At 44.3% G+C, this 15,678-nt stretch overlaps 1 protein-coding gene across 34 annotated transcripts in view; it reads right to left on the minus strand.

Annotated features, from left to right (window-relative positions):
• clasp1a (cytoplasmic linker associated protein 1a) overlaps positions 1 to 15,678 on the minus strand; it is a 122,623-nt gene that overhangs the window by 79,972 nt on the left and 26,973 nt on the right. For 33 of the 34 annotated variants that reach the window (XM_049728496.1, XM_049728484.1, XM_049728479.1 and 30 more), the window contains 5 exons: positions 14,829 to 14,899; positions 4,473 to 4,607; positions 4,299 to 4,372; positions 4,059 to 4,151; positions 3,742 to 3,887 (listed from right to left, as the gene is read on the minus strand). In XM_049728496.1, the coding sequence (XP_049584453.1) occupies positions 3,742 to 3,887; positions 4,059 to 4,151; positions 4,299 to 4,372; positions 4,473 to 4,607; positions 14,829 to 14,899 (519 nt within the window). The other variant, XM_049728491.2, reaches the window with a different exon arrangement.

Below are 15,678 nucleotides of genomic sequence, written 5' to 3' on the forward strand. Positions count from 1 at the left end.
TTGAAATACACTCAAAATGAGAAGTGGCAAGTCTAGGTTCAGAAAAAATAAATGAATAAAACAACAACACTACCATAGTTTAGCTTTAATTATTTAACCGGCTTCCCGGGAGCTCTTTTATCTGAGGGGTGAGTCGAAGAGCCTGTGGCTAAAGCCAAACTGGGACAGGGTTTCTACTTTGTTTGTTTCTAAATTGTTATTACTAAGAGTACTGGCTGATAAATGAAATTAATGATGACATTACAGTTTTACTTTATAGCAACCTTTTTCTAACTTTGATAGGAACCCATCCATCCATCCATCCATCCATCCATCCATCCATCCATCCATCTTCTTCCGCTTATCCGGGGTCGGGTTGCGGGGGAAGCAGCTTTAGGAGGGACTCCCAGACTTCCCTCTCCCCAGCCACTTCGTCCAGCTCATCCCAGGGGATCCCAAGGCGTTCCCAGGCCAGCTGAGAGACATAGTCTCTCCAGCGCGTCCTGGGTCGTCCCCGGGGTCTCCTACCGGTGGGACATGCCCGGAACCCCTCCCCAGGGAGGCGTCCAGCAGGCATCCTGATAAGATGCCCGAGCCACCTCATCTGGCTCCTCTCAACGTGGAGGAGTAGCGACTCTACTCCGAGTCTCTCCCGGATGACCGAACTTCTCACCCTATCTCTAAGGGAGAGCCCGGACATCCTGCGGAGAAAACTCATTTCGGCCGCTTGTATCCGAGATCTCGTTCTTTCGGTCACGACCCATAGCTCGTGACCATAGGTGAGGGTAGGGGCGTAAATCGACCGGTAAATTGAGAGCTTTGCCTTTTGGCTCAGCTCTCTCTTCACCACAACGGACCGGTACAGGGTCCGCATTACTGCCGACGCTACACCGATCCGCCTGTCGATCTCACGCTCCATCCTCCCCTCACTCGTGAACAAGACTCTAAGATACTTGAACTCCTCCACTCGGGGCAGGATCTCATCCCCGATCCGGAGAGGGCATTCCACCCTTTTCCGATCAAGGACCATGGACTCGGATTTGGAGGTGCTGATCCTCATCCCGACCGCTTCACACTCGGCTGCGAACCGTTCCAGTGAGAGCTGGAGACCACGGGCTGAAGAAGCCAACAGCACCAAGTCATCTGCAAAAAGCAGAGACGCGATGCTGAGGTCCCCAAACCGGACCCTCTCAACGCCTCGGCTGCGCCTAGAAATTCTGTCCATAAAAATTATGAACAGAATCGGTGACAAAGGGCAGCCTTGGCGGAGTCCAACCCTCACTGGGAACGAATCCGACTTACTGCCGGAAATGCGAACCAGACTCTGGCGTCGGTGATACAGGGACCGAACCGCCCTTATCAGTTGGCTCGGCACCCTGTACTCCCGAAGCACCCTCCACAGAACCTCCCGAGGGACACGGTCGAACGCCTTCTCCAAGTCCACAAAACACATGTGGACTGGTTGGGCGAACTCCCATGCACCCTCGAGGATCCTGCCGAGGGTGTAGAGCTGGTCCATTGTTCCACGGCCAGGACGAAAGCCACACTGCTCCTCCTGAATCCGAGGTTCGACCTCCCGACGGACCCTCCTCTCCAGCACCCCTGAATAGACCTTACCAGGGAGGCTGAGGAGTGTGATTCCCCTGTAATTGGAACACACCCTCCGGTCCCCCTTCTTAAAGAGGGGAACCACCACCCCAGTCTGCCAATCCAGAGGCACTGTCCCCGATGTCCACGCAACGTTGTAGAGGCGTGTCAGCCACGACAGCCCCACAACATCCAGAGCCTTTAAGAACTCCGGGCGGATCTCATCCACCCCCGGGGCCTTGCCACCGAGGAGTTTTTTAACTACCTCAGTGACTTCGACCCCAGAGATTGGAGAATCCGCCTCAGAGTCTCCAGGCCCTGCTTCCTCAATGGAAGGCGTGTAGGTGGAATTGAGGAGGTCTTCGAAGTATTCTCCCCACCGACTCACGACGTCCCGAGTTGAGGTCAGCAGCACGCCATCCCCACTGTAAACAGTGTTGACGTTGCACTGCTTCCCCCTCCTGAGACGCCGGATGGTGGACCAGAATTTCCTCGAAGCCGTCCGAAAGTTATTCTCCATGGCCTCACCAAACTCCTCCCACGCCCGGGTTTTTGCCTCAGCAACCGCAGAAGCCGCGTTCCGCTTGGCCATCCGGTACCTGTCAGCTGCCTCCGGAGTCCCGCAGGCCAAAACATCCCGATAGGATTCCTTCTTCAGCTTGACGGCATCCCTTACCGCCGGTGTCCACCAGCGGGTTCGGGGATTGCCGCCACGACAGGCACCAACGACCTTACGGCCACAGCTCCGGTCGGCCGCCTAAACAATGGAGGCGCGGAACATGGTCCACTCAGACTCAATGTCCCCCGCCTCCCCCGGGACGTGGGAAAAGCTCTGCCGGAGGTGGGAGTTGAAGCTCTTCCTGACAGGAGATTCTGCCAGACGTTCCCAGCAGACCCTCACAGAGCGTTTGGGTCTGCCAGGTCGGACCGGCATCTTCCCCCACCATCGGAGCCAACCCACCACCAGGTGGTGATCAGTTGACAGCTCCGCCCCTCTCTTCAACCGAGTGTCCAAAACATGCGGCCGCAAATCCGACGACACGACTACAAAGTCGATCATCAAACTGCGGCCTAGGGTGTCCTGGTGCCAAGTGCACACATGGACACCCTTATGCTTGAACATGGTGTTCATTATTGAAAATCCGTGTCGAGCACAGAAGTCCAACAATAGAACACCGCTCGGGTTCAGATCGGGGGGGCCGTTCCTCCCAATCACGGCCCTCCAGGTCTCACTGTCATTGCCCACGTGAGCATTGAAGTCACCCAGTAGAACGATGGAGTCCCCAGAAGGAGCGCTCTCCAGCACTTCCTCCAGGGACCGCAAGAAGGGTGGGTACTCTGAGTTGCCGTTTGGTGCATAGACACAAACAACAGTCAGGACCCATCCCCCCACCCGAAGGCGGAAGGAGGCTACCCTCTCGTTCACCGGGGTGAACCCCAATGTGCAGGCGCCAGCCGGGGGGCAATAAGTATACCCACACCTGCTCGACGCCTCTCACCGTGGGCAACTCCAGAGTGGAAGAGAGTCCAGCCCCTCTCGAGAGGGCTTGTACCGGAACCCAAACTGTGCGTGGAGGCTAGTCCGACTATATCTAGTCGGAATTTTTCTGCCTCGCACACCAGCTCGGGCTCCTTTCCAGCCAGAGAGGTGACATTCCATGTCCCAAGAGCCAGCTTCTGCAGCCGGGGATCAGACCGCCAAGGTCCCTGCCTTTGGCTGCCGCCCAGCTCACATTGTACCCGACCCCTTTGGCCCCTCCCACAGGTGGTGAGCCCATGGGAAGGGGGACCCACGTTTCCATTTCGGGCTATGCCCGGCCGGGCCCCGTGGGCGAAGACCCGGCCACCAGACGCTCGCCTTCGAGCCCCGCCTCCAGGCCTGGCTCCTGAGGGAGGCCCCGGTGACCCAGAACATGTAATTTTCTATATATGTCAGAGTCAAGGGGTAAGGTTAACTTCTTCCTATGCCCATGTTGGTCATAAACTTAAAAGTACACGTCAATGCATTATTATTCTTGATTTGGAAACCCTCCTTTATACAATCTTGGTATGACATTTTTTTTTTATACTGAACAAGGTTAACCACTGGAGAGGTTAACAGGTCGTGCTTGGTGAAAAAAACTGTCCTTAAAAAAATAGGAACTCATCAGATCGAATTGCACTTTTTCAACATACCCTAGAGTGATGCAGGCCTCGCGGACCACCTGTGAGCGTAGATCTTTAGCTGACAATTTGAGTGGTGCCTCCAACAGACGCAGTTGCTGAGGAAAGCCTTCATATTCTGCTGCGCCAGCCAGCATGAGTGAGCGAACCTTTTTCAGCTAAAAGGGAACCACAGTAAACGGATATGAGACAATGTTTACCTTATTTTCCTCTCACCTCACCTCAAACGTGTTTGTGTGTATTTGTAGGTGTCTGGTAGTCACATTCTGATTAATTTGAATTGGAAAAGTATGCAGGTAGCAAGTGTTGCGCGTGCGTGTTTGACTTACCGCTACCACTCTGTGCTCCCAGTCATGCTTGTCATCTGACAGAATTTCTCTAATCTTCGTCAATTGGTCTTCCAGCTCTCTGTTAGAGTAAATCTGGTGATAGGAGGGTTAGTGTTAGTTCTGTTTTTACTATTCGAACCATTTGTGGTCTGAATGATATCATATCATATCATATCATATCATATCATATCATATCATATCATATCATATCATATCATATCATATCATATCTTCAAATACCTGGACAGAGGGCACATCTTCAAAAGATTTGATGAAATCCTCTTCATCAACGGCACCGGCAGCTGCTTCTTTACCTTTAAATATTACAAGAAAACTTATAGATACGTCTGACATAATTGACAGGTCATGCGCGTACACACACACACATACACTAACAAGTACATTCACACTCACCTGTGGCCTTAGCTGAGGTTGCTGAGCTGGGTCTTCTAGCAGTCATTACAGTTCGCCTGACACTAGGTGTTTTGGAGGATGAGGAAGAGGAGGACCGGCCTCCATCAACTGAGTCTTCATCTTCAAAATTCTTATCTGTAAAACAAACATTTTAAGAGTTCACCATTTTTACAAATACAATTTTGTGTGTTTAGTATAGACAATAAACAATTTATCACTCATTGTTTTACACAAAGGATAGACATTTTCACACAATGCTCTTTTTACTTGGAATGAGTTTTCATGCTGAAATGCATCACAACGCTCCTCATTTATCAGCTCAGTGACTCAGCTCTGCATTGTAGTACAATATAAACACGACAAAACATTGTAGTACAATGCACGAAAGGGTGTTCCTGAATCGGTTTGTCAGGCCGTGTGCATGCGTCTATTTAGGATTTAGTATCTAACCATCCAGCTGACCTTAATCGAGTATGGCAGACGTGCATAAATACACAGCCCTGTCAACTACATGACTATTCACACAGGGATTAGCTTTAAGCAGATATGACAGTGTATAGTGGCTGGGAGAAAGAATCATTTTTTTTCTCAAAACACAATTGAAAGTTCATTAGTAAAAATTTGTTTTTTCGCAATGCGTTTTTTAACAATGCCCTTTAGCAACAACAAATTGAGAGAAAAGTGTTGTTTCTGATTGAGCTCCACCCCTTTGCACAGTATATTGCTCATTGTTCATAAAGCACATAACATCACAGTACACATATAGAATCCAGAGTTCAATAGTCTGATTTATGAACATAAATAAGCAAAACACGTTTCTGGGCTGCCATTCCCAAACATTTAAAAAGGGGAAAAGTAGTGCATAAGGCAACAGGTCCACTTAGAAGAGAATGAGATACAGCAGGAGAGAAAAAGTGATGGTTTGGCAAAAAAACTGACAGTAATGGACAGGAGGACAAGATAAAACACAGGAAGAGGAGACAGAAAACAACAGCCAAATAATAAGAGAACAATATAAAAGGACATCATTCTTACTAGAGCAGATCTTCTCGCACACTAGCTTCCTCAGCATCTCTGCTTTGGACTAAATACTGTAATATGATTCTTTCCCACAGTAACTGTGTGGCTATATGCGTGCCCGATCTGCATTCGGCTGGCTCTCTCAGCGCCAGAAAACCCAACCCTTAAAGCCTGCCTCTCTAAGGTTATCAATATGTGTGTAAAAGTGTGTGATGGTGTATGTGTGCGTTTGTGTGACTCACGATGGTTGACACACAGTAGTGAGAAGAGCTCTTAATGTGAGATCACCATTTTGTCACTTGTGTTACAAAGAATTTGTGGACAAAAGATGAATGCATGGCACCCCTCAATGAATTATCATGTTTACTCTTTTCCTTAAAACAGCAGCAATCATATTGGTTTCCCAAACCTCACTTCGACCAATGAGGAAAAGGCTGCAGGGGCATGATAATGATGCATAGGGACCGAAGACACTGTTCGCAGAGATGTCCACGAGGAGTCAGGGTACACTTTAAAGTGTAAACTACAGCAATTATATATGCCCTGTTCTCAACACACACATTTCTAGCCAAATTTCAAAGGTCTTTTTACCCCAACATTCCTTCGTGAGCGTGGACCACATGTGATGTAGCAACCAGCTGCAGAGGCTACATAATAAAGACAGATGACAAGGTGATCAGTGTTATAGTAAGATCACCACACATATATCTTGCTAATTAAGGGGTGATTTCAACTGAGCATTAAATACATTATCACGTGCTGTATTTCAAAAGGAACTAGACTGTGCACACTTTAGTACTGACCAAGACAAGTGACACATTACTTTCCCGTTGTTTCACAATAAAGCAAAGGTAATGATCTAATATATTCGACAGTATTGCACTTTACTTCCGTCTAAGTAGTCTGTCGGTAGTCTGAGCACTCAATTTACTATACAAAAAAAAATCTCACTTACCTATGCAAGTTTCTAAAGCTAATGTCTGACCTGTTCTAACAAGCACTGACTCATACTCAAGACTCAAAGGCTCATGTAATTAAAATGCCTGACATTGACAGATACTTAGCAACCGTCAAAAATAATAATATTGAGAATAATAATTGGTGTCACGGTGGAACACGAGTTAGCACGTTTGCCTCACAGTTAGGAGGGTGCGGGTTCGATTCCACCGCTGGCCCAACCTGTGTAGAGTTTGCATGTTCTCCCTGTGCCCGGGTCGGTTTTCTCCGGGCACTCTGGTTTCCTCTCACATCCCAAAAACACGTTTGGTAGGCCTAAGTGTGAGTGCGGATGGTTGTTCGTCTCTGTGTGCCTTGCGATTGGCTGGCAACCGGTTCAGGGTGTCCCCCGCCTATTGCCTGATGACTGCTGGGACAGGCTCCAGCACGCCTGCGACCCCCGTGGGGACAAGCGGTATAGAAGATGGATGGATAATAATAATAATAATAATAATAAAAAATAATGCTGGTTCAATACTGCGAGTGACCAATGTCAGCTCTTTAGACAGCTGCTCTGATACCCAAAACAAATTCTGCAACGTAAAAAGGCTGATAATCATAACTTGTGCGAACATGCAAATGAAAAGAAAAGCTCAGTCATGAAGGTGTTCATAATCAGCAGACACACTGAGCTCCAAACATCATCATAACTTGTGCAAACATGCAAATAAAAAGAAAAGCTCAGTCATAAAGGTGTTCATTGACAGCAGAGACACTGAGCTCCAAACATAACAATGAAATGTCTTTTTCCTCACACTCCATAATGTAGTGAGACAGAAGGGCACACAGAAGAAACTCCATGCTCGTGCAAAAAACAGCATTCAGTTTGTATCACACATTATGTGATTACATACCTACATTGTCAAAGCAATATCTGCATGCTAAAATCAGTATAGAAAAATGTAAATCATGCAAGTAGCTGGTAGTGTTACTTGACGGATCACACATACATACACTACACTGCTTCTCCTCGCTTGGGCCTCATCCTAAAGGCTTTTGAATACTCTATGCATAACAATTTGACATATTTTCAAAGTACAGAGAAAAAGCATTCTTTTGGTATTTAAAATGGCTGAAAACGTTGTATAACCGGATTCAAACTAAATCTCTCCTCCGCTCATTCCAGCAGCCAATAGTAGCAGATAAAGAGGCATACACCCACACAAATACATACATCATTTTAATCCTTCAGAAAGCTATGTTGTGTGCAGATCAAATGACGTCATTAGAAGAACTGAAAGTGGCTGCCGTGGCAGCAAAGTACGCAGTTTACAGATTCTGGCTGACCAGCTATTCTTAGATTATAAAGAGAGTCCATAATTTGCATTATGCATTGACAGGATTCCGAAACCTAACTGGATGACCATTGCATGCAGTCACAGAAGACCATTAAGAAGACCATTAACCAAGTGTGTTGTACTATGTCTAATTTTTGCTATCGGAATTCCAAAGGTAAATGTCAAGGAGGTCTTTGGCTTGCAGCACACAAGCATCAAAGGTATACACAGTTTACATTTTTCATCACTCAATTTACAGTATACCGTAGGCAAGAACAAGGAAACGACTGTTGTAAAAAAGTATTTATGTAGTATAACTGTTGTCTTTATTCAAATCTAATCTAATCTAATAAAACCAAAATTAACAAATTACAAAATGGACCTGATTTACTATAGATCTCTAGAAGAGCGTGCTAAATTGAGAGTACTAAATTCCGATTGAAGTTCATTCAGAAGTTACCAGATTGGTATTCTTTAAAAATATACACCCCCATCGGCTCTTATTTTGCCTACGCCTCCTCTTCGACACAGTAACCAGTCCTCAATACATACATCAGGGCCAGTTTGCACCTGCCATTAAGAATTTAAAGAATAAATCAAGTTGACAGTTTTTTTTCCCCAATAATATTTTATGTGCCCCACTAGTCTAAACAAGGTATTCTGAATAATACTGCATTTATGGAACATGAATTAAAAATAAATAAAAAATAAACTTTTGTCCAGACCGCTGCCATTTTTGCACTGCTGGCGATTGAAATTTGACATGACCAAACACAGAAAGCAGGTAAGCCGTGACCAAACCAAGAAAACAGGTGAGCTGTAAGAGTTCCCATATCTGCTTGCCTGAGCAATCAAGTCTGCACCTGTTTTAACATTACAAACCGTGGGTAAATCAGGCTCTGAATCTCTTGCACAAACACCCCCAAAATATTTTTGTGTATGGCTTGTCACCATTAGTGAGATGAAGCCCATTCACCTTGGACTCATCACCAGTATTAACGTTATCCTAACATGGATGGTTTTGTATATTGAGCCTATTTTAAGTGGTGCAGCTTTACAGCAATACAGGTCAAAACCATCAACCATATTTACTCAGTGTTAGAACAAATTGCATCAACGACTATTCCTCATTTAAACCAAGGTACATTCACGTTTTATTTACCAAGCAGCATCTTTGCATGACAGGATGACCATTTGCAGCTGCGTACTTGTGCAAATTATATAACAAAAGCAATTTCAACATTCCTGTACTGTAGGACATTTATCTTGATATGTCTGCAATCTGACCACAGTGAACAGAATGTCAAATTTCATGTTCTTTTGAGTCTTACCTTCTCCTGCTGTCATGGTGCAGCTATGCCAAAGCCACCGCACAGCTCACAGCCACTCTTACCCTTCCCTCTGGCTTCTCCAGCTCTCACGCACTGTTCAGCACTAGAGAAATGGCTGCTTTGTTTTGCTCAACAGCCCTCCCTCACGCCTTTCCCTATGATCTCTCCACTCAGTTTCAGCAGCCCTCCCCAATTCGCTATTTCATCCTCATTGCAGTGCAATAGTAACATAGAACATTAACATCTAAATTTATACAACAACAGTTGAACAAAGTATCATAGGAGATTTGTTTAGGTTTTTTTCTGATACACTTACAAGTGAATTAGAAAATACATTAAACTTAAATAACACAGATGCTAAATAGCGTTGCCATCAAGCTAGTGGATTTAAAGACTAAATCAGAGGTGTATCCAAACTTTTATATTTGAAGACCACATACATAACAGATGAAAGGACACAAGGACCATTTTAAAATTCAGCTTTAATTAATGGAAATACGTACTCGGGGCAATTGGTGAATGATTTTTCAAGATTTTGGAGTGGCCAACAGCACTTTATCCCACTAGACTAGAGCCATCACTGCATTCAAGGACAGCAGAATCCTATCCCCACATTCAGAACAAATACAACACCAAATGTTTTTGTATTTTAGTAAATATTTTTGTACAAATAATTGTTTTGTATCTTTGCATATTTAGAAAAGCTCTACAGCAGGGGTCACCAACTACGGTCTTCGAGAAGAATTATTCTGCATGTTTGTTTCCCTTCCTCCAACAGACCTGATTCAAATTATCAGATCATCAGCAAGCTTTGCAGAAGCCCGTTAATGACCTTAGTCAGTGTCGTCACATAAATTATTGTGATCAATTATTAAACAACCTTTAGCACTCAGACTGTGACATTTAAAGTCTTCACTTAACCTACCATGTATTTTCACACATTACTGTCTGTGATAGGAAATTGGAATACCAGAGGAAAACCCAAGCAAGTACGAGAACATGCAAACACCGTACAGATGGGCCTGAGTCAAAATTCCTATTGTGAACCTCTTGAATGTTATTCAGTTCCATCTTTGTTTTGCACAAACCTTATGTGTCGGTCTTAATTTGTCATTTTATTTGCAAGGGAGAGATTTTCGTCTAAATTAGTCACACGACGACATCTGTGTTTTCACGTTTTTCGGATCCACAAATATATTTGTGATTTCTCGTGTTTTTCAGATCCCTAAATGATCCTAAATGTACCGTAATTTTCGGACTATAAGTTGCGGGTTTTTTTTCATAGTTTGGGTGGGGTGGCGACTTATACAGAGGAGCGACACTCGTGAATTTTGTCACAAATTTTCAAAATAAAAAAAATAAAATAAAAAAGTGAAACCGCGATAAACGAACCGCGATGTAGCAAGGGATTACTGTAATTTGAATTTCAAGTGACGTCAGCGCGCGGCGGTTGTTTACCTAAAGGACAAAGATTTGATCACGGGATGACGAAGATGACGAAGGGCCCCACGTACTACCGGCATCATTAGCGGCTTTGTTTGTAAGTGACACGGAGGACGAAGAGTTTGAAGGATTTAGTGATTTGGAGTGACACAGAAGGTTTGAAAAACTATTATGGCTTTTACGCACGCCCGATCCTACTCTACGGAGCTCTATTTCACCTCCGTGGATGGAAGTCGGGGGCCGGCGCTCGGCCGGGTGGCTGTCCGGGGACGGTGGATGGGGCTCGGACATGGCTTTTATGCATGCCCGGTCCTACTCTACGGAGCTCTCTTTCACCTCCGTGGATGGAAGTCGGGGGCCGGCGCTCGGCCGGGTAGCTGTCCAGGGAAGGTGGAGGGGACTCGGACATGGCTTTTACGCACGCCCGGTCCCATTCTATGGAGCTCTCTTCCACCTCCGTGGCTGGAAGTGCCACCTCCGGGGATGGAAGTCCACACCTGTGCTTGGGGCCGTGTGACGGTGAACTATTTATGTTATAGTTATATTTGATATATTTTATTTCGTGTAGCAACTTGTATATGTTTTTATCGTTACAGTTCAGTAGTTGTTGGCTCATTGAGCTCAGTGGCCTAGTAGTAGAGTGTCCGCCCTGAGACTGGAAGGTTGTGGGTTCAAACCCCGGCCGGGTCATACCGAAGACTATAAAAATGGGACCCATTGCCTCCCTGCTTGGCACTCAGCATTAAGGGTTGGAATTGGGGGGTTAGATCACCAAATGATTCCCGAGCGCGGCCCCGCTGCTGCTCACTGCTCCCCTCTCCCCCAGGGGATGGATCAAAATCACATGGGGATGGGTTAAATGCAGAGGACAAATTTCACCACACCCAGATGTGTGTGTGACGATGATCATTGGGACTTTAACTTTGTTTTGTTAATTAAGGAGTGTTTACCAAACCCACGTCTTTCCTTGTACTTTGTTAACGCAACAATATAGTTATATACTAGATCTGTGGAAGAACAACGAGGCTGACGTCAGGGCGTTGTTGACAAAGGGCGAGGAATTTGATCGATGGATTTAATGATTTGGAGTGACACAGATGATTTGGTAATATTATTGCTTATATAATAGTCATTTAATATATAATTTATATATCGTTATATGGGCCTGTGGGATATTTTGAAGCGCAAGCGCCGTCAGCAGCGCGCAGCCGGCCGGCATTGTTATCATAAAGGACGATCGATGGATTTAATGATTTGGAGTGACACACATGGTTTTATAAACGTGTTATTTATGTAATGGTTATTTGAATAACTCTGAATGTTATGTTTGGCCCGTTCTCAGCTCTTTATTTGTGTTTTTGTCACGTTAGCATACCTATCGTTTAGCCTGTTGTTGCTCGTTCATGTCTGTACTTTGTTAGGGTTTTCCAGGTTATCTTTATCGTAGGATTATGTTGGAATGTAGACTATAATGATTAACCAATCTTGTCTTGCTCTCACAACGCAGTAAAATAAAGTGGTTGCATTCTCTGCTTGATTGACCAGCTGCAGAGGAAGCAATCAAAGTTGTTCTGTTTCCCACAACATCGTAAAAAAAAACCCTGCTCTGATTTGACCAGAGGCCGGGGGTTCACCAAACCTGTCCACTCTCACCCCCACTCTGTTTCTCCTAATAAATATGCCCTTGCAGGAGGGAGAGTTTTAGACGTCCATTCGAACATCGCTGCACGCACAGCGACGAATGGACTCTCCACCTGCAGGTGTCTAAAAGGACTTACTTGTCTCCCGGGTGGTTCTTGCAAAATAAGTTGGAGTGAGCGAATCTCTAACATTTTGGTGCCGAAACCCGGGATCCCTCATACCTGCTATCTGTCTGACGAAGAAGGACGTGCTGCATTGTCGACATGCCAGCGTCCATTAGGAGGACCTGGAGAAGAAAGTCCTGGGAAGAGAATTCTTCACTGGGCCAGCATCTTAGGTCTGCCTTCGTCTGACAGAGGTGGATTGACAGGACCCGGCAGTGCAACGAACCAGGGCACAAGTAAGTTAAAGGCCTGAAGTTGTGTGATTGTGTTGTTGTTGTGAAACGCGTAAAAAGGTAGAAGTGCACAGGAAAAAGTAAGTTTTGTGGAAGGAGGGGGTGTTGTAGGGTCCCCCTCTGGATGAGGTGTCTCTTTTGGAGCAGTGGTTCTCAAACTGTTTTAAAATCTCAGTACCTCCGTGGATCATTATTTGACGACCACTGTTCTAAAGAGTACGACTTCGCGTTGGCAGGGCTGGGGACAAGGACGGTTGTCTTTAGTTCCCAGGGAAGGTGGGGGGTGTTGTAGAGTCCCCTCACTGGATGAAGCAGCTCCTTTTTTTTTTAAAAGGAGGACTTCGCGTTGTCAGGGCTGGGGACAAGGACTGTTGTCTTTAGTTCCCAGGGAAGGTGGGGGGTGTTGTAGAGTCCCCTCACTGGATGAAGCAGCTCCTTTTTTTAAAAGGAGGACTTCGCGTAGGCAGGGATAACTTGTGTGATTGAGTGTGTGACTGGTAGGATAAATTGACTAAATAGCAGTTCTAGCATTGATCCACGGCATTAATACAGGCTAGTAATTTGTTGAAAGGTCAATTTAAACCTGCATTGAGGATCCTCAAAGAAAAAATTTGGAAAAAAAAATTGTAAAACCTTAAACTACTAAAATTAAGATGGGAAATAAGAACGGTAAATCTCTTGCTCTGCTCTTCTTTGAGATGAGAACGAATTCAAGAGACAAAAGCTAGAAAGATGAAAACTGATGAGGTCACAAGAGTTGTCCGATGCTGCCTGCCAACTGGATACGAGTGTGTGCGCCAGTGTGTGTGACAGACAACACCTACAGACTAGAACATCATCAGCTGACGAAAACATATATACAACTTCTTAGACGTGACAGATGTGATGACGATAATGAGACGTGGATTGGGTAGATGCTGTTCTGTTGAGCATGTTTTACGGAAACTTGTTGATTTGACCATCAAAAATGCTTCGCAAGTAATGGATACAATGATGTACTGTTTCTGTGTTTTTCTTTTTATTTTTTTTATTGATAGCATTTTGGTCGCCTAAGGCAGAGGGACCGTGTGAGAATTTTCCTGCTAATAACATCTGGCCAGCAGGTTTGATCTGGGGTATTAAGGTAATATCTCATCTTCACTGGAAAGTGTTGCTATCATTGTTTGTTGTTTTTTTTATTTTTACTATTCTTCTTTCTTCATTATACATGTATATATGTTTTTTTTACTTGTCTTTGTTGTTTGGGGTGACATAATCATATGATAAAACAGGAGGGAGATGTTAGGGTTTTCCAGGTTATCTTTATTGTAGGATTATGTTGGAATGTAGACTATAATGATTAACCAATCTTGTCTTGCTCTCACAACGCAGTAAAATAAAGTGTTTGCATTCTCTGCTTGATTGACCAGCTGCAGAGGAAGCAATCAAAGTTGTTCTGTTTCCCACAACATCGTAAAAAAAACCCTGCTCTGATTTGATCAGAGACCTGGGGTTCACCAAACCTGTCCACTCTCACCCCCACTCTGTTTCTCCTAATAAATATGCCCTTGCAGGAGGGAGAGTTTTAGACCTCCATTCGAACATCGCTGCACGCACAGCGACGAATGGACTCTCCACCTGCAGGTGTCTAAAAGGACTTACTTGTCTCCCGTGTGGTTCTTGCAAAATAAGTTGGAGTGAGCGAATCTCTAACATACTTGGTGTTGGATTTTGTCGAATAAATTTCCCCCAAAATGTGACTTATACTCCGGAGCGACTTATATATGTTTTTTTTTACATTATTGTGCATTTTATGGCTAATGCGACCTATATTACGGAGCGACTTTTAGTCCGAAAAATACGGTATATGTATAAACACATGACAACGGGGATGTAGTTAGGTGAATAATGTTGACACTCATCTCTCATTACAATAATATATATTCATCATAAATATCGACTTTTTTGTGGCATGCCCATCTTGATGACAGCGTGGAAATAGGCGAGTGAAATGTTTTCATTTCTCAACTATACTGAGCTTCTTGAGATTGGCTCATCTATACTAACGATACAAACTGCCTCCAAATGATACCAGGTTACAGTACAGTACACATCAAAATTCACGAAATTCATCTCGTCTATTTCCCATTGAGATCTTAATGGCGAGGAAAAAAGGACAGATGTCAATGGTTAAAACCTCCCAAAAGTTATTTTTAGTGAATGGCAACAATATTATTATTGTTACTGAATGTCACCAAGGCAGTAAACTCACCTGAGCCTGAAGAGGGGATCATGTTCCCAGATCTCTGAACTTCATCAAATTTGCTGAAGATTACATTCAATCTGTAATGCAAGCACAGGACAAGAATTGCTGAGAAAAAAAAAAATATGGCAAAAAATCCAACTGATGTGTAGCAAACACATAATGAGCAAAGATACACATTACACAATACAGGAAATTTAAAAGTAAAAGGAGAAATAAGACATTATACTATCATTTATGGTAACAATACAATACACTGGAGGGCTCAGTTGGCATTTACTGCATAAAGCAAATGTCTGACAAGGGTTTGCACTACTAACCCAATGGCCACCAAATAATGTAGTAATTAACGTGTGGCATCTGGACTATAATTAAACGTAAACCTTAACGCTGTATTTATACATACTTGATCTGCATTATGCTTCTAAAATGTCATCGTTGTAAAGAGGGAGGAGGCATTTTGTGCACGTACAAAGACACACTTTAGGCAGGAAGCTGCAAAACTTCTCCATGACAGAACTTGTTTGTTGTGTGTAGTAAAATTCCCTTAAGTGATGAAGTATCCATCTAGCTCTTGCCTAAGCAAGGGTGTCCAAGTTTGGTTCTTGAAAACCCCTAACCAGCCAGGTTTAGATGTCTTTCTCGTCCAACATATGTGTTTCAAATAATTACCGTATTTTCCGCACTATTAGGCGCACTTAAAAACTTAAAATTTACTCAAACAAACACAGTGCGCCTTATAATGCAGAGCGCCTTATATATGGATCAATTGATGAATTTGTTGATCCATACTGATTGTACAAGGCGCTCTGCCAATATGTTTCAGTACGTTTTAGTACAACTATTAAATTACAGGGTC

Source organism: Syngnathus scovelli, chromosome 8, assembly GCF_024217435.2.
Source record: "Syngnathus scovelli strain Florida chromosome 8, RoL_Ssco_1.2, whole genome shotgun sequence".
In the NCBI taxonomy this organism is placed as follows: domain Eukaryota; kingdom Metazoa; phylum Chordata; class Actinopteri; order Syngnathiformes; family Syngnathidae; genus Syngnathus; species Syngnathus scovelli.